Consider the following 26,468-nt stretch of genomic DNA (forward strand, 5'->3'; position numbering starts at 1 on the left):
CATTTTACTGCCCTCTTTTGATTGACAGGATATATCGGCCCTATTGGCTGTTTTTAAACTATCGATAGTGTGAAAATTTGCTTTTATCATCTGATACCGATTATTGGCCGATATATCGGTGCATCTATAATATTATAGATATAATACATTCATTTATTATTAATATTTTTATATATTATTATACTATTACTATTAATGTCTTGATCAATTAAAATATATAAGGCAATACAAACCAGATACACATTAGATCACAATACTGAATAGTTTAATAACTGCAAATGTAAATGTCAGATATATATCAAGACAAACCTAAACTTTAGCCTGATTCATCACAGAATGACTTCAGCTGAATCACATATAAATAGCTGAAACTCCTGTGTGCAAGAATCTCTTAAATTTAAAAAGAGTAATGTAGTAGAAAAAAATGACAACGTAAAAAAAAATACACAGTAAACTCAATATCATTTTATGATATTAATTCATAATATGACCTTGTTATATAATAATTTACAAATCATACAGTTATATTCTCTGTGGTTAATACATGAAATAGATAAACATTGATAAGACAAGCACTAAGGACAGTCTTCAGAGAACATACGCATGCAGTACTGGAATACTGAAAATAGTACCATATGGATCCGCAGTAACATTTTGCAACTTTCAACTTTGACTAAATACAAAAATAAACTTATATAATCATAAAAACATGGTAACCTTTTCTTTCAGCTTTACAGAAAATAAAAATTGAGATAAACACAATTGGGTTAGTGTTGTGATCGTGGCAAATGATAAAATAGTTGAAATGACTTGCAGACAGTATTTATGCACACAGAGATGAACCTACCTGTACATACAGCCGCCATAACAGCTGATGTTCAGGAAAAATCAACATTTTAGTGGCTGAACAAGCACATTCCCTATGAACACACACACACACACACACACACACACGTATATGTGGTTTATGGGGACACTCCATAGGCATAATGGTTTTTATACTGTACAAACTGTATATTCTATTGCCTTACACTAACCCTACCCCTAAACCTATGGAAGCTTGTTTTCGCCTTGAAATAAAAAATAAAAAAGGTAATTGCAACTTTTTATCTCACAGTTCTGACTTTTCTTCTCAGAATTGCAATATAAAGTCAGAATTGCAAGTTATAAAGTTAGAATTGTGAGGTATAAATTCGCAATTGCGTGTTATAACATCCAATTGTGAGGGAAAAAAGACTGACGTTTTTTCTCAGAATTGCAAGTTTAGAACGAGCTCAATTCTGACTTTATATCTCACAATTCCGACTTTATAACACACAATTCCTACTTTATAACACGCAATTCTGACTTTATATCACACAATTCGACTTTATATCACAATTCAGACTTTATAACTCGCAATTCCGACTTTATAACACACAATTCCTACTTTATAACACGCAATTCTGACTTTATAACACGCAATTCTGACTTTATATCACACAATTCGACTTTATATCACAATTCAGACTTTATAACTCGCAATTCCGACTTTATAACACACAATTCCTACTTTATAACACGCAATTCTGACTTTATAACTCGCAATTCTGACTTTATATCACGCAATTCCGACTTTATAACTCGCAATTCCGACTTTATAACTCGCAATTCCGACTTTATATCTCGCAATTCCGACTTTATAACTCGCAATTCCGACTTTATATCTCGCAATTCCGACTTTATAACTCGCAATTCCGACTTTATAACTTGCAATTCCGACTTTATATCTCACAATTCTGACTTTATAACTCGCAATTCCGAGTTAAACGCATACAAACATTTTTGAACTGTCAAAAATGGCATAAAATGCAACAAATTTTGCTAAAGACATTTCACTAATAATTCCAATCTATGTGTAAAAATAAAATCATGATGCTGCCATCACTCTAAAATCATTTTACCCCCTGTAATTTGGCTGCAAAACTGTCATTTAATGGCATGGCAATTAATATTTTTGCTTTCATCACTCTTTCTTCAGAACAAATATGAAAAACATAAAAAATTTAAACCAGGGAAGTTTCTGAAATTTGGTTGAATTGAAATGAAATATTAAGAAATCACAGTGTTTATAATAAAAACATTGGTGTCAGTGTTGTGCAAGATTCTTACTAATAAATAGATAACTTAATAATACTTAAAATAAATTTATAAATGACTATTAGTCATCCTGACTACTGTTAAATGAGCTTCAGTAGTCTACAGTAGTAGTCTTGTTAAAGCAGATCAATGCATAGATTCATTCATGATTCTGCATGTATGATCAACGCAATGTAGAAATAATTCGATTATTTACATTTGATAGAAAGAGGTATTATGTGAACTGTGAAGTAAAGGTCATTTGTCTGCCATCATGAATATTCCTGATCCTGAATTCACACTATGAATTCAGATCCTCTCACACAGATGAGTTTAGCTAGTTCAGTTTACCAAAGATCAGACTAACATACAAAAGACAAACTGACATTCACATCTGTGACACTCTCAGTCTCAATAATATAAACATTACTGAAATACAAAAGGCTCATTATGAATACTATGCAAAATGAAGCTTAACACTGAAGGAATAAAATAAAACTACATAAAACAAAAATAAAAGCAGCATGATTTAAAAGCCAAACTGATTTACACACTAAAAGCACCACAGTGTTTTTTGATACGAGTATTTACATTGCGAAGAGAAATGTTTGCTGAAGACCGACCTACACCTTTACACAAAACCAGACTTGGTTCCTGATGTTACTATGGTGACCAGGGTGGGTAAACAAACCGTAGTTTCCCCTGAGAGGCCCAGCGGCTGTAAATGACTTTCTCTGTGATGAAGCGATGGCCGCCCCTCTTCGCATGTTCATGAACGCGGTACATCCGGCACTCATCCAGACGGGACGGCTCGTAGTAGTGGTACGGCACGGACGAGTGGTTAGCGAGACTGTAATCAAGCCAAAGCAGAGAACTTAGTGGACTGCAGTGCATTATGATGAGAAATATAATAAAAAAGGCCTGCAAGAATGCAGGAAAGCTTAGATATTTTGTTGACATGGTCCTATTCAAGCCCACGGGATGCTGAATTGGAAGTTTGTGGAAAAAATATACATAAATACGCTAGCAGCCAAAAGTTTGGAATAATTACAATGTGTTTTTGGAAGAAGTTCACACCAAGGACGATAATTATAATGATAACGATAAATAAATAGTTCTTAAAATCATTCTAAATATATAAGAATAGCAGAGTCCACACACCACAACTGTAACGACAACAACACAGAGGAACGATATCATTGGGATCTCTTTCAGAACGTTTTTTTCTGGCTGATTAACAATAAAAAACATTGACAGCCAATCAGAATCCATCCTGCTTTAAAGAGCTCGAGCATTTAAAGAGAGACGACAAAACTGCAGCACTTACAATAAACAGAATGATATCGTCCGCTGGTGTGAATGTGAATATAGAGTTATCATTCTTGGTGTGAACGGGCCTTTATGCTCATTAAGGCTGCATTTATTTGATCGAAAATACAGTAAAATCAGTAAGATTGTTAAATATTATTACAATTTAACAAAACCATTTTCATTGTGAATTTATTTTAACATGTAATTTATTCCAGATGCAAAGCTAAAAGCTAAAGCTTATTAACATAGCTCATTATATTAATTTTTACTGTTTATATATTAATTTATTAATTATATATATATATATATATATATATATATATATATACACACACACAATACTTAATTAAATCAATAATCACGTCAAAATATGAATCTGTCACATAATATATTGTATAAATACAGAAGTGTAAACATTTAAAAAGAATTGTACAGTACATTAATCCTGTAAATTGTTTATTATACTTTTTATATACTTTATAATTATATATATATATATATAATTATATATACTTCATAATTCATGTAATTTATTCCTGATGCAAAGCCGATCCTTATTAACATGACTCATTATATTAATTTAATTTTTATTGTTTATTATATTAATTTATTAATTTTATATAGTTGTGCCTACTTATATACAGTACTATATACACACACACACACACACACACACACAAATATACATTACAGTACTTGATTAAGTTAATAATCATGTCAAAATATGAATCTGTCACATAATATATTGGACTATAAAAACATATACAAATACATAAATACAGAAGTGTAAACATTTAAAAAAAATTCAACAGTACATTAATTCTGTAAATTGTTTATTATACTTTTTTATATATTTTATAATGATATATATATATACTTCATAATTCAATTAATATTCACTATGAATCTATCAATTACATAGTATATTGAGCTATAAATAATTATTGCTATTACAATAATTAAAAAAAAATCTGTCTAAATATATACAGTATATATAATATATATATATATATATATATATATATACACTACCGGTCAAAAGTTTGGAATTGGTAAGATTTTTTATGTTTTTAAAAGAAGTTTCGTCTGCTCACCAAGACTGCATTTATTTAATTAAAAATACAGTAAAAACAGTAATATTGTGAAATATTATTACAATTTAAAAGAACTGTTTTCTGTTTGAATATATTTTATAAAGTAATTTATTCCTGTGATCAAAGCTGAATTTTCAGCATCATTACTCCAGTCTTCAGTGTCACATGATCCTTCAGAAATCATTCTAATATGCTGATCTGCTGCTCAAGAAACATTTATTGTGTAAAATTGTACAAAATATTTGTGTACAATATTTTTTTTTCAGGATTCTTTGATGAATAGGAAGTTCAAAAGAACAGCATTTATTTGAAATATAATCTTTTGTAACATTATAAATGTCTTTACTGTCACTTTTGATCGATTTAATGCATCCTTGCTGAATAAAAATATTAATTTCTTTAATTTCTTTTCAAAAAAATAAAAATAAAAACCCCTCAAACTTTTGAACGGTAGTGTATAATGTTGCAAAAGCTTTGTATTTCAGATAAATGCTGTTCTTTTGAACTTTCTATTCATCAAGGAATCCTGAAAAAAAAGTACACAACTGTTTTCAACATTGATAGTAATTAGAAATGTTTCTTGAGCAGCAAATCAGCATATTAGAATGATTTCTGAAGGATCATGTGACACTGAAGACTGGAGTAATGATGCTGAAAATTCAGCTTTGATCACAGGAATAAATTACATTATAAAATATATTCAAACAGAAAACAGTTCTTTTAAATTGTAATAATATTTCACAATATTACTGTTTTTACTGTATTTTTAATTAAATAAATGCAGTCTTGGTGAGCAGACGAAACTTCTTTTAAAAACATTAAAAATCTTACCAATTCCAAACTTTTGACCGATAGTGTGTATATATATATATATATATGTATATATATATATATATATATATATATATATATATAATACTTCATAATTTATATTCACTATGAACCTATCGATTACATAATATATTGAACTTTAAATGCACAAGTATAAAAAAACTGTAAACAAGTTTAAAAATTCTACAGTGCAGCAATTCTGTAAAATTGGTTTCTGTACAGGTGAGATGCAATTCTCTCTCTCTCTCTCTCTCTCTCTCTATATATATATATATATATTGAATGAAATGACCCTACCTGTTGGTCTTTTATTTTTATTTCCCTACAATGAAACCCACAAGAACTCACCTGCAGTAAGAGCCGTCAATCATTCCGTAAACCAGAACACTGTCACACAGCTCCAGAGCCAAAATCATCGTAAAAAACCCGGTACTGAGAAAAGCCCCGGATTTCATCCTGACAGACACAAAGAAATCATGTCATTTTATAATCTGAAAATCCAATTAATTTTTTTACATGATATGCTAGAGAAAAAAATGACCTGTTTTTGCCTGTTTCGTTTTGAAACACACTGTCACAGTACTGAACCTTTTCTCTGGTGACGGTGTAAATGTGTGTATGTGGATACTTCTTGGCCAGCATCACTAGTGCATTGAAGATTTTCCCCTTTCCATCCTGCCTCATGTTTTTCTCAGGGCCCCAAACGACGTATCTAGTTCCCGCCTCTGGTCCGAAGAAGTATCCCTGCTGGCGTAGCAGGTGTGGCACGCTGGTGTGGGAGACGACACGCAGGCTGGTCCTGTTCCCCACATCAGCCCCGTATCCCACAGTGGGCGCAGCGTTCATCCGGATCACACAGTCCTGCTGGTCGATCTCGTGACCCCGTCCACCGCCCAGCATCTGCCCGGAACTGGACACCACGGCACAGCGGCCGCAGCGGAAGTCCAGCAACTGAAGTGTAAATAAAAATACATTATATGAACAAAAGTAAGTGTGTACAGTTTAAAACTGAATTGTATATCGGTTCAAAGGTGGAATGCAACTTACATACAAACTTGAGCGAGTCTTGGGATGAACCCTTACGTAACCACGGAGGCCTGTTTTCCTGGCAAGTCCAGTCCTGATCATATGATTGTACCATAGCAACAGACACACAGAGAGGAGGAGGAGGCAGATCCAATGAATATTCTGAGGGATGAAGGACATGAGAGAGTCATTCAGAGTCGATAATACACTATTTTCTGACACATTTCCCAGTCATACTATGGGATATGAAAGCAATACCAGGGATTTCATGTCCTATTGAGGCTGAAGCTCCAACCCAGGTGCTCAACTGGGGAGGAAACACTCATTTTCCTGAGAAAATATGGAAGAAAAAGTACTCTAATTCAATCAATCATTCAATGACAGTGTGCAAATAAAAACACTAGCACATACTATATATATATATATATATATATATATATGCTCAGTACTGTAATAACTTGATTTGATCAATAACAGTTTATTACTGTAAGAAACTTGCTGACACCATGAGAAACTTATATCACAGCGGAACGACAATAAACACATCAATAATCACATACAGCCCTTTATATAATGATTTTATTTACCTTAAATGTAATCGGTAATCAATATATGGAGAGTGTGAAAATCAATAGATAACCACATAATTAGCTGTAAGATTAGCCTTCTCACATTTTTCCTTGGCACGCTGATATTTACGTTCCGACAGGGAAACGCTGCTGTAACTTTAGTTCCGCTTCTGAGTGTGACGCTGGAGGAATAATAATAATAATATATTATATATGGAGGAATTAATAACAAAAAATAAATAAATAAAAGCGTAGATAACTTAACTTGGAAAAAATGGGAAAAAATTTGAATACATTTTATTTGAAAGATATATATATATATATATATATATATATATATATATATATAAACTTTTTTAACGAGAATAGAAACGAGACATTAATACGTTTAAATAACTTTACATTTTTAAAATTTATCTTGAAATATGAAACAACTATCTCAAATTTTAGATAAAAAAAAATCACCGTTATCAGTTTATCATAATCATACCCCTTTTTTTCATGATAACTGCAAAAATACTATATTACTACGGGCATTTTTAAAATTAATAAAATACCGCCTTGTTATTTTGTGTTATTGCCACTTTTTATGACTGTCGACCAAGTTCTTCATACTTTATCATACAATGTACATTAAACGTAATCGTAATATTTTTTGTTATTAATAATATTAATTAATTATTATTATATAAATAATAATAATAATAATAATAATAATAATAATATTATTATGTGCTCGATACAGTCAGACGTCAGTTCATGGAGAGGCAAGAGTCGCATCGCGACTGTTGATATCATTGGATAATCAACGCTTTACGTATCTCCCTCCTCTTTCCCGATTGGTTTCCGCTGAGCCATCTAAAGCCGTTATACGTTTTTCCAGCTGTCGCTCAAAACTCTGCCCCGCCTACCAGGAAATCACAGGTTAGTGTGTGAATGCGGAATGAAAATGTCCTTCCAAGCCAGGAGAAAGTGAGTGCGGGCTGCTTTTCAGTATTTCACTTTTAATATTGCAATTGAATCTGCTACTGGTGTCTGATTTTATCTCCGGTTCAAGCATATAAACATGTTTATATGACGGAGACACCACCTAAAAGAGCCTGGTGTATGTGTGTTGAGCTAAGCTAAGGACACATGGAAGCTCAGTTTATTTATGAATCAGTATAAATACAATAAGAATGATCAAATAATAATAAAATAAATCACCTTAAAATAAACAGGTCTATGTGGTTTTTGTTGTTGCCAGTGACTTCTGATATTCATGTAATGTAGTTGCAGGTAAATATGTTGTATTGTCAACATAAACCTTTATATTTCTGAGAAAAATGATTCCTCAAGAACCACTATTACTCTGCAGCAGCAGCAGCAGCAATGTTATAATTCATAAAATTATGTCTTGAACGGTCAGAAATGACTGAAGAAGGGGCGTGTGATATGCTTAGGTCTATCTATCCCCCCATTTTATTTAAATATTAGAAATAGGCTTCATTTTCTTCATGCAAAATATAATTTATTCCTTCCTTGTGTATATGAACCACGCATATTCCTGACAAGTTTTGTGAGATTCACCTTATTATATAGAGGCAGATTATTATATTAGATTTTTATAGGTCAAATTAAGCTTTTATTGTAGCGTGAGAATGCCATAATATGAGGTTTCCATCTAACTACATGTCACTGTGCCAGTATTGACACATATTTTGAATATGGTCTGTTTGAATCTGTTTATATAAGCAAAGCTTCTAATCTAAACCACTAAAATGATATGAAATGTTTTTTGGTCTCCAAGGCAATGAAAATGCGGAACGCTGCAACACTGAGACGTGGAACTCGAAGCTCTGTTTGTGGATGAGTCCTGCTGATCTCCAGTCAGTGTCACGTCCAGCCTAGAGGCCAGAACTGAGCTCCGGGATACGTTTGGAGCGACTCGGATGTGAAAGCATCTGCAGGAGGGAGGGGCGGAGCTGAGATGTCATTCAGAAGTGCCGAGGGCATGTCCATCATGCAGGCCTTAGCCATGACCGTGGCTGAGATCCCTGTGTTCCTGTATTCTACCTTTGGACAGGTACACAGCAGAACACGCCTCTGTATATCTGATCATACGCCACACAACTGCTCGATACATACACAACTACTATATATACCACAGTGGTCTTGGACTTTACATTGTCTGCTAACAAATAAAAGTGAAAAAAACGACAATATGTCTGAGGGAGTTTGCGAAGGCATTACTACAGCCCAGGTATAGTTGTAACAATGCTATCTTCTTCTTCAAAAAAATGTAAATATCTATTTTTTTCCTGTCCTTTACAGAATTTGACAAAATCTGATTTTGAAGGGTCTAAAAAGAGTTGATTATATATATTTTACGCAGAGCTGTCAACTATAAATGAAAGTTTTGCTGCTCTGATGACATTTAATAAAGAATAAAATTAAGCATGTAAAATGTAATAATATTGAAACTACCATATTTGGTACGTTTTAAAAATAAAAAATCTCCATTTTGAATAATCAGTTGCTGATTGATTCACATTATACAATTGTGGATTTCAACCAGTGTTATTTTAGTATTATTTATATACTATTATAGTATTTGTTAATAATTTGAATTATCTTCTAATTTTTATTATATTTTCAGTTTTCTTTTTAGTTTATGTTTTAGTATTTGTGTTTTGTGCTTTTGTCATTTTTATTAGTTTTTGCTTTTTTAGTAATTTTAACACTTTGTTGCACTTAATGAAACAAAGTAAAAATAAAAAGATGAATTTACGCAATTATTCAATTTATGCATATATTTTTTCTAATTTTTTAAAAATATTTTCGATGTAAATATATTTATATTTTCCAAAATCTTTGTAAAAAAAAAAAAAAAATAAAATTCATTCACCCAAAATGTATTTTAATATATATACAGAAATTCCATCCAGCAAAAATATAAATTTCAAAATATACAAAAATGCTAATATAGATGTTAAAATATATTTATAAAAAATGTTTTAATTAGTTTACGTGCATACTCTCATATTTTTGTCCATTTTTAAAAAAAATATTTTATATAATATATTTTAATATATTTTCAATGTAAATATATATTAAAATATTATTAAAAATGTTTATATATTTTTATATGTTTATTTTTATATATTTATATATGTTTATATAAACAAAATATGTTTTTCTTTCAGAAACTTTTGGACTTTTCAGCAATTTGTTTAAATAGTTTTTTTTTTTTTTTTTTTTTAAATAATGAATGCAAAGCGAAAACATCAAATAACTGATTCCTGTTTTTTTTCCCTCCTTTTCCCTTTTTCCATTCTGGCATTCCTCATTTCTGACTCAATCTCTCTGTTTCTCTCTCAGTCTATTTTCTCTCAGCTGAAGCTGAGTCCTAGTCTGAAGAAGGTGCTGTTCGCCACGGCACTGGGCAGCGTCGCTCTGGCACTGACCGCACATCAGTTAAAGAGGCGGGGCAGGAAGAGGAAGCAGGTGGCCAGTAAAGAAGCACAGAAACCTGTGGGCATCCCAGAACAGCTGCTCCGAACCAGCCGGCCGGCCTCGCTCAAGAGAGGTGAGCATATCCATGTATTTTGCTTTAATGTTATACAATTTTATAGTATTTAAATTTTTTTGTATGTTCATAATTTTATATTATAACATAACTTTCTCATTTAACACAATAATGACTTTAAAAGATCTTTTGGGGGTAATTTCTCAGCCAAATTTAATGTGCAGTTAATTTGCGATTAATTAATCGGCACATCATGTAATGGAATATATAAGAAAAAATATATATACAGTTTTTCATGATATGTCACCTGTAAATGCTATATACAAAAAAACATGGATCTCATATTCCTATTGTTTTTGTTTGTTCATTTGTCTGTGTTCAGGTCCGGTTCCAGGGCGGCAGATGATGAGTCCCAGCACCCGCAGTAATGACACGTTCAGCGGCGTCTCGTCTCTCGCACAAAGCAAACACTCCAGCTCTTCGCACAGCATCGCCTCTGTACGTAAATCTCACATTGTCTACCTGTTTATTTGTCAACAAATCTGCTGTTAAAAGGCTTAACTAACAGTTTTTAACCGTTTTGTTTGGATCTGCCTCAGATGCGAGTCCCCTCCTCTCCCAACCAATCAGTAAACACTGGGATGCCGTGGGAGGCGGAGCCAGTGGCGGAGGAGGCGGGAGTTGGAGAGGATGCCAATGCTGAGAACCTGTATCTCATGGGTAATGTAGTTTAGTGTTGTGATCTATTGTATTGTCTTCCATACTACATACTGTTCAAAAGTTTGAAGTAAGATTTTTATTTTTTTAAATTCAGCAAGGATGCATTAAATACATCAAAATTGACAGTAAAGACATTTATAATGTTACAAAAGATTTCTGTTTCATAAAAATGCTGTTCTTTTAAACTTTCTGTTCATGGTTTTCACAAAAATATTCTGCAGCACAACTGTTTTCAACACTGATAATAATAAGAAATGTTTTTTTGAGCAGCAAATCAGCATATCAGAATGATTTATGAAGGATCATGTGACACTGAAGACTGGAGTAATGATGTTGAAAATTCAGCTTTGATCACAGGAATAATTTACATTTTAACATATATGACCCATGCTGGCAAAATGAGTCGCAATGAGCAAATTGTCAAAAATTTGTTATTGTTATTTTCACAATCTCTATTAAATGATGTATGATTTGTTAAAATGACACCTGTTTGAAGTCAGTAAAGTCAAAAATACTATAGTAAATTATAGTAAATACTATAGTGTTTTTGAACCATACTATAGTAAAGTATTTCAATTAATTTGTTGTGGTAATTCTACAGTTGCTGTGGTTATATAACAACTATAGTAATATAAACAATTTTTATCCAATACTGTACTAAGTTTTCCACAACTATAGGGTATATACACTACAATACACTCCAGTTTACTGTACTAAAAACTAAAGTATACTACAGTATTTATTACAGTTTATCAGTTCACTATAGTTAATACTACGGTATGCTGTAGCATTCATTAACAAAGTGTTGTAAATACTATAATATATACAGTATACTACAATATACTATAGTATGGTTCAAAAACACTAACTCCTAATTTGGCGCACACACCTCGTCAAAACCAAATATATATATTCAACTTTTTTTTCAATATTTTACTTAAATATTTTGAAGTACTGTTTCTGTTTATATGTGTATATCGGGATCGCGCGCTGTCTGAGGCGTCTTTGTTCGCGCGCTTCGGATCTGTCAAGTCAGCGCGACTAAGATCGATTTGTTTACATCAGTATGAGTTTGAAAATCACATTTTATTGGTTTAGACTCATGCCATCGAGAATTCGCTATGAATATTCACAAAGTTGGAATAATGCGCTTTAAAACGATACCAAACTTGGACTAATGAGGAATTGTTGAGGGGGGAGCGCGAGAGGTGGGGGGAGCAGAGAAAAAACGGCATTTTTCTTGGACAAAGGAAAGGTACTCCTCTCAGAAAGCATACAAATAATGATATATTTAGATGTTTAATTGCTATTTGAAGCATTTGGATCGTTAGATGAGGGCTTAATGAACTAATTTTTGTGAAAACCCCAAATTGACATTTTTGACTTGTTTTGCCTGTAGCTCGTAATGCCAACACGGGTCACATATATTACAATAGAAAACCAGTTATTTTAAATTGTGATAAAATTTCACATTATAACTGTTTTTACTGTATTTTTATCAAATAAATGCAGCCTTGGTGAGCAGAAGAGACTTCCATAAGTGTAGAGATGTGTGCAGCTGATGGAGGTTTTTTCCTCCTGCAGGTATGGAGCTTTTTGAGGAAGCTCTTCGGAAGTGGGAACTGGCTTTAAACATCAGACACAAAGCTCACTCCGGTGCATCGGGCTCTAGCAGTCTCGCCCCGCAAGGATCAGAACTCGTTGAGCGTCATTCGGTAAATATCTCTTATTCATAAGCATCACTACAGAAGCAGCTGCTAAGTAAAAATACCAAGAGTCATGTGTTCATCTAACTCTTTTGAGAGTCCTTCTTTCTCTGTGTGATTTCTGTTCAACTGCAATTTGATTTTCAGCCTGAACTTCAGAATCATCAGTTTGCGGAGAAGCTGGAATCTCTGCTGCACCGAGCCTACCATCTACAGGAAGACTTCGGCAGCACCATCCCTCCTGACAGCCTGCTCGCTGATCTGGGTCAGACGCGCACCAACGCATGCTTATGCAGGGTTGCCAAATGTCTTTTGAGGTGCTGTCTCATGCTCTTACACCAAATAAAAAGACAGCTTAAAATAGAATTATCACACCAGCATGGGACTTGATTTGTTCAAAACATTTTTTAATCATATGAAGCGCCATACTAACCATTCAGAAACGTCCAGTTTCATTCTAAAAGTTGTAACTTCTTCCTGAGTCTCTCCATCAGTGTCGACTCCGGTTTGAACAATGTAAGGTTGAACACCGTTACTGACAATCCTCATTTTCGGCTGCGTGAGATTCTCCAGCTTTGTTGTTGTTGAGCAACCGAAGCGCGAGCTGTTAAAGCTCCGCCCTCTTCTGGAAAGGGGTCCGGGAGCAGCAGCTCATTTGCATTTAAAGGGATACACGCAAAAACGGCGTGTTTTTGCTCACACCCAAATAGGGGTAAATTTGACAAGCTATAATAAATGATCTGTGGGGGATTTTGAGCTGAAACTTCATAGACACATTTTGGGGACACCAGAGACTTATATTACAGCTAGTAAAAGGGGTATTATAGGTCCCCTTTAATAAAAAGATTAATTTTCTATCAATAATTAGTGGTGTAGTGGTTTAAAGATTAGTATGATTTAAAACTGCATTTCTGATTTCCAGCTGTGGACAAACAAGCCTTATGCAGTTTATATTGTAGCATAGGTTAGGTAACACTTTACACTAGAGCTGCACGATTAAAGGGTTATTTCACCCCAAAAATGAAATTTCTGTCATTAATTACTCACCCTAATGTCGTTCCAAACCCGTAAGAACTTCGTTCATCTTCAGAACACAAATTAAGATATTTTTATCCCCCAATAAAAAATTTAATTATTGGATCATAATGGGGACGTGACCGATTCAGTCATCAAAATCTCCCTCCAGCCAGGCAACCAAAGTTGGCAACCCTGGGATATGTCACCAGTGTGTTGTTTGTAACTTCCTTAACGAAGTAGTTTGTGTGCAGAGAGTGAAGGAACGCTGATTCTGCCCACAGTGGGAAGCTCTTATCCAATCCAAGACGACGATGCCACGACAGTCACGTCGGACGACTCGTTTTTCTCCGCCGCTGAGGTCAGGACACACACACGGTGTAAACAGACACGTGCAAGTTCTTCTGCAGGTATATGATGTCACTTCCCACTTTGTCTCTATAGTTGTTTGAGACGTTCTCACTAGAGGACACGTATCATCCGCTGAAGCCGGCAGCTCTGTACGAAGAAGCCCTGAGTTTAGTGAGAGATGGAGACGTGGCCTGCAGATCACTGAGGTAGTGCATACTACACACTGCATACTGACACCCTTCATGCTGCACGCTACATATTGACACCATAAATATTATATACTGGGACCCTTATCCTTAAAATACATAAATTTGGATATATATTATATCCCACTTTATCTGCGTACTATGGAAGCTTGTTTCCGTCATGAAATAAATTCGCAACCTTTTTTATTTTTTTTATCTCACAATTCTGACTTTTTTTCTCAGAATTGCGTGATATAAAGTTTATATCGCAATTCTGACTTTATATCTCACATTTCTGACTTTATAACAGTTCTGACTTTATATCTCGCAATTCTTCACTTTATATCACGCAATTCTGACTTTATATCACGCAATTCTGACTTTATATCTCGCAATTTTGACTTTATATCTCGCAATTCTGACTTTATATCTTGCAATTCTGACTTTATATCTCGCATTTCTGACTTTATATCAAGCAATTCTGACTTTATATCTTGTAATTTTGACTTTATATCTCGCAATTCTGACTTTATAAGACGCAATTGCAAGTTTATATCATGCAATTCTGAGAAAAAAGTCAGAATTGTGAGATAAAAAGTCACAATTACCTTTTTTATGTAAAGTGATATAAACTATATAACAAATATCAACTGCTTGACTTTTATTGCAAAATGTAACTGCGTCATCACCAGCTCTTTATATAGCTGTATATATATGTTCAAATTTATCCGCATACATACAATATACTCACATAAAGCGATATAATATAATATAATAAATATATATATATATATATATAATATATACTGTATATCAAATTTTAATTGCTTGTATCCTCACAAAACTATATTATTGCCCAACTTTAATCTGCTAACGCTATGAAGTGATTAAGTACTTGTGAACTTACTAGAGTAAATAAAGAACTGGTTGTTTCAGAAAGTACTGTACATGCTTCCTTTACTCTTTACTTTAAAAACTATGTCTTTAAAGGGTTATATTTTATGTATGTGAGGTCTGAGATGTGGGATGGGAGAAGATTGAGAGGGCAAACAGTTTGCAGTTTAGCTCAGTATTGCTGTCTAAGCAGCCAATATTGTCTTAAATAGCCTGCATAGCACTTCATCTTTTATAACATGAGATTTTGACCAAATGTATTCAATCTTGATTCAATTTGAAAATTGAAAATGTTGCAACAAAATGTTTTTTTTTTTGTTTTTTTTTCGTGAAAAATTACAGTTTTGGACATATAAGGTATTAATAATAATAATAATCCCTTAAAGTAACTACAAATGAGCAAGTAAAGCAGATATCTTTAAAAAAATACACAATGTTCACACCTTTTTTTCCCCTTACCTGTTTTCATCGCTGTAATTAAAAAAAATTGAAAATTACACCAGAAACAGCCTGTAACAGAGGCCTTTGAGTCAAAAAGTTTGAGAACTGCTGTCCTACACAATACATGCTAATGAATGAATAAAACAATGAATATTAATATCCTAAACCCTACACTCCACTCCATTAGCACTGTTTCTAAGATGAGATGAGACCATGTGTACGACTGCACATACTGTGCAGATGTTCCCCTCACGCATTCTCCTCTGGGATTTGAGGATTTCCATATTAGGTCAGGAAGCAAAGGCTGATGGGAACACACTCAGTGTCATTTTTGTGCCTCTGTTTTACAGAACTGAACTCCTGGAGTGTTACAGCGATCAGGACTTCCTTGCCAAACTGCACTGCGTTCGACAGGCCTTCCAGGTCAGCACACTCTCACACATGATTACACACACACACATGGGAACAGGGCTGTTGGTAAAATCTGTATGTGTTTGTTGTATCTGTAGGTGCTGCTGCTGGATGAGAGACACAGAATATTCTTCATGGAAACAGGGAAGCGGATGATATCTGGACTCCTGGCCAAAGCCAACAAGGTGCTTTAAAAATGACTTACAAATACAGATTTAACTTAAACCTTAACTTAAAGAGGACCTATTCTGCTTTTTGTACATGTTCAATCACCTCGTTTAAATAATTCCCGCCCAAGGCATATGCAAAATAAAGGGGCGGGGCCTGGTTGAGTTGAGTTAGTTTGTTGAAACTCGCGGCTGTGATAAGGGGCGGGACATTTCCCAAACACGCTCAAAGCGGTTGACCAATCTTGACACACTGCTCCAGCTGACCAATCAGAGCACATTGTGCTTTTCAGAAGGAGGGGCTTCATAGAGACAGGAACTAAACAGAGCGTTACTGACAGACTGCATTGTCATATGACAAATATGAGAAAATAATGCATTTTTTGAACAATCAAGCATGAAAATCTGTTCTTGTCGACCCAAAAACAAAATCAAGACTCTGTAAAAGGGCATAATATGTCCTATTTAAGTGGAATGTGACATTTCTGAATATACAGTGGTTAATAATGTATGCAGGACTGTATTATACATGAGAAGTATGGTGTGATATTATTGGTTAATAATAGTATTATTATTATTAACCATTTAACAGGAAGGAATGTTGTTTCAGAGGTGGAGAAAGTTACTACATTTTGATGAAAAATTATATACAATTTTATATATATTATATATATTTTTTCCCCATAAAATAACACGCATTAATGAATTGTGCTTAATAAAACCTGAGACTGTAAATAATAATATGAAAACAGTCATTTTAAAATTTTATGTCTGGATTTTTTGATTGAAATTATGGTTTTGTCATCTGCTTTTGAATGTGTGTGTGAATGTTTAGAGTCCAAAGGCGTTTCTGGAGAGTTATGATGACATGTTGCAGTACACGCAGAAAGAGGAGACGTGGCCGGTCACCAAGATGGAGCTGGAAGGACGAGGGGTGTGTACTATTTTGTCTTATTTATCTGTCTGTTTCGTTCCTAAACAATATTCTGTGTGTTCAAGTCGAATTTCAAGCAGCTATTCTTGACTGTCCCAGTGTTGTTATTGTTAACTAAAACCAAAACTATTAAAAAGCATTTTCATTATTTAAATAAAGATTACATGAAATAAAATATCAAATTACAAAACACATAACAAAATTACCAAAACAAACTATAATATAAAAATAAAAGCTAATTCTAAATATTAATAAATACTACAATAGTTTATAAATAATATTTAAAAAAAAAAAGTGACTTCCTAGCTCTTTCTTTAGACTTACAGAATTTAGATTTTTGACCTTTGATTGTGCTATAGGTGGTCTGTATGAACTTCTTTGACATTGTGCTGGACTTTATCCTGATGGATGCGTTTGAAGATCTGGAAAGTCCTCCGTCTTCAGTGGTCGCGGTTCTGAGGAACCGATGGCTCTCGGATAGTTTCAAGGAGACGGTAAGAAAACGTACTTGAGTCCAAACGTATTGGATCTACACAACTGAAAATAAAGGTTTCGTTTAGAACCAAAAAGGAGCGTGGGATAAATTCTTAAGTGCCACAGAGAAGATTTTATTCTCTAGTTCTTCAGGGACTATCTATGTTCTGGTGTTTTACAGAGCCCAGAATACAAAACCCTGATCTGAACAACCTAAAAAGAACCATATAGCAACCCAAGAATCCTTAAAAGTCAAACACTGGTTCTTGATAAGAAAGGTTATTTGCTAAAACAATGAGAAGCCTTTATTTTGAAGATCAAATATTGGTAAATTATATACATTCTATACTTTTTATGGTCTGTAATTTCTATGTCTTTGTATTTGTTTTATCTTTTTGTGTCTCTCTCTGTTTAAATAAGGCATTGGCTACAGCCTGTTGGTCTGTCTTAAAAGCCAAAAGGAGACTGCTAATGGTGAGTGTGAAAAACTGCAAACACATCTGATCTACATTGCTTGATTTGAGGAATCATATCTGTAGCACAAACTGTGAGGGTTGGATGAGTTACGTTTGTTAGGGGTTTCATTGATTCTGATTGTAATAGTATCTCTTGTTTTGTGTTTGTTGCTCAGGTCCCTGACGGTTTCATTGCCCATTTCTATGCCATCTCCGAACATGTGAGTCCAGTATTGGCTTTCGGGTTTCTGGGCCCCCGACAGCACCTCAGTGAGGTGTGCACCATATTCAAGGTAAGATGTTCTCAGTATTCTCCACACTCCTCCATTACACGTGAGACAAACCTCCAAGTAATCCAGAAAGAAGTGTAATCCAGATCAGCACATAATCTGATGCTAATCTGACCTCTGTGACACACTGATGTCTGCGATCAGATCATAAACCCTGTGTGTGTGTGTGTGTGTGTGTGTATATATATATATATATATATATACACAGTACATATGTATATTAGGGGTGTAATGGTACACGTATTCGTACCAAACGGTTCACAAGGAAAAATTCCAAATGGAAGTGATCATCCCTGTGTGAGCAGGGCACGCGCGTGCCGTATGTAGCAGTTTGGAATGCACTTGGGAAAGGGAGCGGCGTAATTTCCTCATTATCTTCAGCTGGGATGTTCCCGTGACAACGCAGCACAGTGTCCGTCAGCAGATGTCACTGTTTTAACGGCATAATTCTTTTTTCTTTTTTTAGCCTAACTGTTGCAAATAAAAAAACATACATTTTATATTTTAAATAGTTTTTAAAATACGCTATATAATATATAAAAAGTTATATATATATATATATATATGGCTTCCTTTGCCAAGGTCAAGGTCACGCACATGCCCTGCTCACATAAAGATGATCACATAGGGCGTAGGGATGATCACTTCCATTTGGAACTTGCCCCGTGAACCGTTCGATACGAATACACGTACCGTTACACCCCTAATAAATATATATGTGTATGTTCAACAGTAAAATTATTAAATCATATTAATTTTTGAAAATCGATAATCAGGGTAGTCTCTCTTACAACTGAAAACATACCTCAGAGAGCTACCAAGTGAAACTCCAAACAAAACAGAGTATTTATTCAGTTAAATCATACACATTCATTTTTCAGCAAACAAAGACTTTCAAAATCGATTGGATAAACAAATGAGTAAATTATCATAAGGCCTCCTACTTCCTTTTATCATATAAGTACATTTTCCGGTTTATCGACATCCCATAATAATCACCAACATCCCATGATAGTTGTGCCCACCTGACGTGCATAAATATTTTTAATTGGAAACATCTTATCTAACTCCCTAAACTTCTTCCCAGATAACTGACCTTGACTGCAGAAAGAGTCATTATTCTCACAGAAACTGTAGATTAGCTTTGACACATCAGAGAGAGAGAAAAACATAAAAAACAATATATCACTAAATGTATGACAGAGCCCATGATGTGACCCAATGCTTAGACATTAAAATAAAAAGGTAATATATGTATATCTCCATGCTCATCAATCAAAATCTAACCCTTACATGTTCGGCATAACCTCCGTTGGGCAGCGACCTGCTTGAAACCTTCGGTTCATCCCTTTACATTCTTAAACAGCACTCTTTTGAAACTCCCTCTGTCAGAAACAACATATCTTAGAAAACAATAAAGGTAGAAAATCTGTGCTGTGCTTACACACATATATCTATATGTCAAAAAACAAATTACATTTTCTAATGATTTAAAAGTTATGTAAGGATTATGTAAGGAAATCTATGTAACTCATATAAGATTAACAAAATTGATCATGTAAAAGCTACAACATTGATTGAATACACATAAGAAATAATATTTCTCTTGCAGAGGACATCAGCATGTCCTTATAATGTTGGGGGTGTGGCTTTTGATCACTTTTTAACAAATTAAAGCATCCTTGCTGAATAAAAGTATTAATTTCCTTAAATACATACACACTCACACACACACATATATATATATAAATAAATAAATATATATATATATATATATATATGAGAGAGAGAGAGAGAGATAGATAGATAGATAGATAGATAGATAGATAGATAGATAGATAGATAGATAGATGTATATAGATATATAGAGAGAGAATTTTTAGTGTTAATATAAACACTGAAAATTCTCTGAATGTCATTGCATTACATATGAAATGATCAAAACAAGTGTCATTTATTTTACATAAAGATGCACAAACATATCTTACATGCAAAACATTTGACAAAAATAAGTTTGTCTGATTGGAAATGTTAAAATAAAGCAATAAGCCCTCCGCTCCACGTCGTGCCTAACAAAGCCCCTTAGCTGTGATAAATTCACTGTAAACTACGGCTTCACGGGGCTTATTACTTTTATAAAATGGTTACCACACAATACAAATATTAAAGGCAAAAAATATGTATCAATGCAACTTTCATGAAGTAAAATAACTAAAAGCCTTCCATCCGCTGGAAAAAATAGTCCCTGACTGTGAACAGCAACAGAAAAAGACTGTCTTCATGACCGAGTTACTCGAGTTACTAGTCGCTATACAAGAAGCAAAAGGACAAATGCTTTGACTAGCACTGTCAGTGTCAGCAGGATACGGGAAAACCCATTAACTCTTAAAAGGACAAGATCGCAGCGTAAATTCAAACAGATTTTTTATTATGAACATGAAGGAAAATGCTAAATCTGAATGCATGTAATAAACTCGCTCACTCGATCCCTTTCTCACAATACTCTTCTACGTAATACAGTAAGCTTCAATGAACAATATCCATTGAGAACAAACAGTTTACGTTGCTAAGAGTGGCTGCTAAGGGTGTTGTGTACTGATACACAGAACCGTTGGGTGAAGCGGTCATAGCCGTGTTTTATCGTGAATAAAACACAGCTATTGACCAATCAGATAAAGGACTGGAACTAATCATTTTATAACATTAGTTTTGAACATGAATACAGTCAGTATTGTGTTTGTTTGTCATTAGTGAAATTCAGACACCGTTGTGAACTCGAGGAGAACTGACTTCATATATCCATTGAAAATCACCAATACACTAGTCAATTCAATACACACTGGCCCTTCAAACACGATGAAGTCAAGTTATTCCTAAATTCATTCTCCTTTGATCTCCACAGCAACAGATCGTGCAGTATCTGAAGGACATGTTTGACCATGATAAGGTGCGTTTCACATCCGTCCCGTCTCTGGCCGAAGACATCCTCAGTCTGTCCCACAGACGGGCGGATATCCTAGTGGGTTACCTGGGCATTGACAGTCTACCTGAGACCAATGGAGCTCTACCCAAGAGCCCTTGCCAAGACAACAGCGGTCATCCGGACGTCAGTGGACAGCAAGACTGAGGTGCAGAATGCTTGATGACCTAATCTAGTTTTAAAAAAGCCCAGGTCTCATTTAGCTATTCGTCACCGCCGACCAATCAGCATGACTGTAAAGAGTTCACAGAACTGCATTCGCTTAAATGGCGTTACAGCTACAGTCCCACTTCATCCAATATTTAGAGAGACTGACTCATCTGAGGTCTTTTCTTGATTGGCTTCTGCAAATTTGCGTTTGCCACTGAAAAAAATCCAGTGCTGCTATCTAGACACCTGAATTTTATGAACCGGGATTTGCCCAGATTGACGAATGCTTTGGAAATGGATTCTTTCTGAAACCACTGAGGAACTCGCCATGATCTGAAGGAACTGAATAAAAACCAAACTTGGTTTTAGCCAAACGTTCAGCCTCGTTTTGAGTTGCAGCTCTTCTGAATCGAACCCACATGCCTCTTTCGTCAAAAAACTAGCTTTTGTTTGTTTTACAGGCCGTTAGTGTGTTGTTGAGCGTTTATTTTTTGTGCCAATGGCCAAATAAAGTCTTGCACTGAACACAATGAAGAGGGAGAATCAAGACAGATTTATGAACTTTAGTGTAAATCTATCAGCACATTTTAGATGTGAAGGCAGTTTAAGAGATTTCAAAGAGAGACTCACACAGGAAGTGCGTCATTAAAACAGGATGTAGCGGTCCAGATCACATTAACTGAGCTCAATTGTGTCCTCTGAGAGTTGCTGTAGCCCTTGTGGTTTGTGCTGTTGGTTTATTCTCACCCTCACAATATATCAGTTACAGTGTTCATCAGAGCGTAATCCTCGGATATTTAAGTCAATGAAATGTAGTTGTTGGTGTGTTATATTTTCTGTCATCATATGTCATTCTTGATTTAAACACCTTGTTTTGTTCATCAATATTCAGGCGTGCTCATGGACTAAAATGGCTGATTATCTACTATTCTATTATATAGATATTCATTATGTATTATAAATTTAATACATTAGTGGTATTGGGTCAAATATGTCACAAATGTAGAGCCGTCACTATTAGGTGAGTAGGAATGATCAACTTCATATATGTGGCAAATAAATGTGCTTTATTTTTTTTTTTAGTGAGTTCAAACCTTCAAGCTCTGGTTCCTAAACACTATGAACTGCATCTGTGCCATTACGATAATTTCAACCACTACTTGATTTTGTGAATATAAACAAAAAGATGCGTTTACATATTGTGCGTATACACATTTGAAATATATGCTAAAGTGGATTTTTTGTTTGTTTTTGAGGGACATATACTATTTAATTGTTTATGTTTTTATATATATATATATATATATATATATATGCATATGCATATGTGTGTGTATATAAACATAAACAATTAAATAGTAAACCTAAACAATGGCACAGATGCTGTCGATTAGTTCAAAAACAAACAACAAAACACATTTGCTAGCGTCCTGCAGGTCTTTTGATTGGTCTGTTATATGGTAATAAATTTTACCTGCAATAACGTATAATATAGTCAAGCAAAACGTGTTAATTAAAGTTCTAATAATTTTAGAAAATAAGGCCAGTTCTGGTCATTTTAAACAGAATACTCATGAAATGTCTAAAACAATCCTCAAAGTCACTGAGCCTTGACAAAACTTGACCATGTTCCTTAAAGGATTAGTTCACTTCAGAATTAAAATTTCCTGATAATTTACTCACCCCCATGTCATCCAAGATGTTTATGTCTTTCTTTCTTCAGTCAAAAAGAAATGAAGGTTTTTGAGGAAAACATTCCAGGATTTTTCTCCATATAGCGGACTTCACTGGGGTTCAACGGGTTGAAGGTCCAAATGTCAGTTTCAGTGCAGCTTCAAAGAGCTCTACATGATCCCAGACGAGGAATAAGGGTCTTATCTAGAGAAACGATTGGTCATTTTCTAAAAAAAAATAAAAATGATATACTTTTTAACCACAAATGCTCATCTTGCACTGCTCTGCGATGCGCCATGCATTACATAATCATGTTGGAAAGATCACACGTGACAGAGGCGGAAGTACCGCGGTAGGGCGAAAAACTCCATCTCATTTTCTCTTCCAACTTCAAAATCGTCCGGCATCATTGATTTACCTTTTTTTTTTTTTTTTTTTTTTGGTAAAGACCGTTTGACTTAGTCTTCGCACGTTTGCTTTGTAGACACTTGCTCAGTACTTCCGCCTACGTCACGCGTGACCTTTCCAACATGATTATGTAATGCGTGGCGCATCACAGAACTAGTTCAAGATGAGAATTTGTGGTTAAAATGTATAAAATTTTTATATTTTTTTTAGAAAATGGCTGATGGTTTCTCTAGATAAGACCCTTATTCCTCGTCTGGGATCATGTAGAGCTCTTTGAAGCTGCACTGAAACTGACATTTGGACCTTCAACCCGTTGAACCCCAGTGAAGTCCACTATATGGAGAAAAATCCTGGAATGTTTTCCTTCTTTTCGACTGAAGAAAGAAAGACATGAACATCTTGAATGACATGGGGGTGAGTAAATGATCAGGAAATTTGAATTCTGAAGTGAACTAATCCTTTAATTGTGCACAGGAGGCATTTGAGAAATTAGATATTAGAATCATTATAGTGTTTCTTTTGTCCTCGTATTGACTATTTAAAACTGGCCTCGCCAGTGTTGGGTGTATTGCACTTTATTTGTTAAAAAAAAGAGAGATACAGATGTCCATTTTCTTTGTTTTTATCAAAATATACAGTGGTTAACTACCTTATATGTAGAGTATTTTTTAATTTTTTTCTGTTTTGCTATTGAATTTAATCTTGTTGGACAGATGTATAATTTATATGAACTGAAATGAAAAGGTATTTAAAACGTGAATGGATATGGGTTTTTCTCATTTAAAAATCGGTAAAAGACCTTGTTTCTATATAGTATAAAAGAAGACGTTGAATGACATACTTGAGCTTGAGCAACAGTCAGAATCAAGGTTATGAGTGTTGTCTTGTGCCTCTGTTTTGATTGATATATTCTTCTTTGTCTTTATGAAAAACACACTTTTAGATCTCTGCACTGCTTAAATTAAAATCGTACTTTTTTGTGATTCAAAACCATTTCCACCAACTTAGATGCAAAGATATAATTCTTAATAAACTTGCCAAACACATCTTTATTCCTCTGATCGATATTAATTATTGTTAATTGGATAACCAAGATTGTGCACCTGAAATTTCACTTAAATCATAAACAGGTTTTTCTAGAAAAACCGAAGGTTAATTTTTATTTTTAGTGTTCTAATGTGTTTAAAATAGACAGGCCAGACTGAAGGTATAAGTGAGGTTGTAAATGTTCATATCATTCCAAGGGGTTTCAGTGAATAAACTTTCCAACACGCTGTTTAATCTGCTGCATGAGTTTTGGGAGAAGACATCATGAAATAATGTTTTGACCTGTGCTGCTATATTGCTATTCTTTTTACTTTTTAAAGCTCTGAAGCAGTCACTTGTGTCCCATTTTGGAAGCATTGGTCCTTCTAAAGATTATTGATATTTGATGTAATTATTAAAGATTCACCAGTGTGCTAAAAGAGTTACTGACTGACAGTAACCGATTTTTATATTAGTTCCTGAATGCTCAAATAGATGTGCCGTTTCTCATAATAACCGAATCAAAACAAAGCACCAAGTAGAAGAAAGATAAAGGTGTCTATATGGAATTGTATGGGAATGTTTTCATTGAACGGAGTTGTTATTTCACTCCACAGCTGCTGTACCCAGATAATTCACTGTCTAAAATGTTAGAAATGTGTCTAATGATGGCCAAAGAGGACGAACCGGGGTGGTGGAAACAACTTTGAAAGTCTTTATTTCTTTGAAACTTTTTGGTGTGTGTATTTGTGTTCTTCAAATGCCTTTTTGTTCTTACAAATTAATGACGTTTCAATCATTGTATTGGTTTACTGTGTCATTTTTGCCTTCCCTAGCCAACATAAAGTCTTTCTTTTTTTCTATCTGTCTTTAAAACGTGTCATTATTGACAATTCATACCCTATTTATTAGGGATGCACCGATAGCAGTATCGGTATCAGCCCGATACCAAGCTCGTGTACTTGTACTCGCAAAAATCAAAGTCCCTTTAAGACAAGTTATTTCATTCGGCGGCCATCTTTGAAACGCCTCTCGGGCATGCAAGTGCAGCTCCTATCTCTTTGAATGGGGAAACATCAAATTCTCCAAAGCTGTTTGCCAAGCTTTCGATTAAATTTTATATTTGAAATCTGACAACAACGGTTTCATAAATTTTGTTTCTAAACGCTCGAATCATGACAAAAAAAAACTATTTTTCTGGCTGGATCAAGCTAATGCGCATGCGCAGTCCTAAAGCGCGCGTCTCTTGTCTTGTCACCTTAGCTTCTAACGGCTGCTGCAGTGACGCGATGACTTTACCAATCGGCGATTGGCTCTTATTTAGAAGGCGGGACTTATTCCGCCATATCGCGCGATGCACTTTCTCCCATTCAAAACAATACAAGACGATACCTCACGTAACGTAACTCAGAATTTTCTGACCGGCGGCAGCAGCAGAAACAATGTCAGCCTCAGGGGCGTGGAAATACTTCAAAATTAATGATGACAACCTACACTTTGCGAACTGCATGCTTTCAATCACCGTTATCAATTTCAATTCGTTATCGATTAGTGAAGGCGGGATAGGCGGAAGCGCGCTCTCTCTCTTTCTTCTTTTGATCAGTTCTTCTCGCGCCTGAATGGTCAAATGCACACGTAGTTGTCAAAATGTCCATCGTGTGGAGTATCTCTCGTAAATACGATGTAAACAGGTGGGTGAAAACAGGATATGTGTCAGTATCCGTGGATTCG

The 26,468-nt window shown here is 34.5% G+C and overlaps 2 protein-coding genes across 5 annotated transcripts; one reads left to right on the plus strand and one right to left on the minus strand.

Annotated features, from left to right (window-relative positions):
• Positions 1-248: 248 nt before the first annotated feature.
• On the minus strand, positions 249-7,128 carry st6galnac4 (ST6 (alpha-N-acetyl-neuraminyl-2,3-beta-galactosyl-1,3)-N-acetylgalactosaminide alpha-2,6-sialyltransferase 4). 2 transcript variants are annotated; one of them, XM_051878643.1, is made up of 6 exons: positions 7,053-7,128; positions 6,639-6,710; positions 6,402-6,542; positions 5,896-6,305; positions 5,703-5,810; positions 249-2,968 (listed from the first exon to the last, which is right to left on the minus strand). In XM_051878643.1, the coding sequence occupies exons 2-6, from the start codon at positions 6,648-6,650 to the stop codon at positions 2,782-2,784; spliced, it is 858 nt and encodes a 285-aa protein (XP_051734603.1). In that variant the 5' UTR covers positions 6,651-6,710; positions 7,053-7,128; the 3' UTR covers positions 249-2,781. The 2 variants fall into 2 exon arrangements, with proteins under 2 accessions (XP_051734603.1, XP_051734602.1); XM_051878642.1 differs by having other exon boundaries at positions 6,968-7,118.
• A 694-nt stretch (positions 7,129-7,822) lies between these two features.
• On the plus strand, positions 7,823-25,598 carry miga2 (mitoguardin 2). Of its 3 annotated transcripts, none has more exons than XM_051877401.1 (16): positions 7,823-7,873; positions 8,739-9,014; positions 10,310-10,517; positions 10,840-10,955; positions 11,057-11,177; positions 12,762-12,892; positions 13,031-13,148; positions 14,152-14,258; positions 14,342-14,454; positions 16,119-16,191; positions 16,278-16,364; positions 17,182-17,280; positions 17,640-17,774; positions 18,175-18,228; positions 18,386-18,502; positions 21,402-25,598. In XM_051877401.1, the coding sequence occupies exons 2-16, from the start codon at positions 8,919-8,921 to the stop codon at positions 21,624-21,626; spliced, it is 1,800 nt and encodes a 599-aa protein (XP_051733361.1). In that variant the 5' UTR covers positions 7,823-7,873; positions 8,739-8,918; the 3' UTR covers positions 21,627-25,598. The 3 variants fall into 3 exon arrangements, with proteins under 3 accessions (XP_051733361.1, XP_051733360.1, XP_051733362.1); XM_051877400.1 differs by having other exon boundaries at positions 7,862-7,921; XM_051877402.1 differs by having other exon boundaries at positions 7,862-7,921; positions 14,182-14,258.
• The last annotated feature ends 870 nt before the right edge of the window (positions 25,599-26,468 follow it).

The sequence above is a fragment of the Ctenopharyngodon idella genome, chromosome 21 (assembly GCF_019924925.1).
Source record: "Ctenopharyngodon idella isolate HZGC_01 chromosome 21, HZGC01, whole genome shotgun sequence".
Lineage (NCBI taxonomy): Eukaryota > Metazoa > Chordata > Actinopteri > Cypriniformes > Xenocyprididae > Ctenopharyngodon > Ctenopharyngodon idella.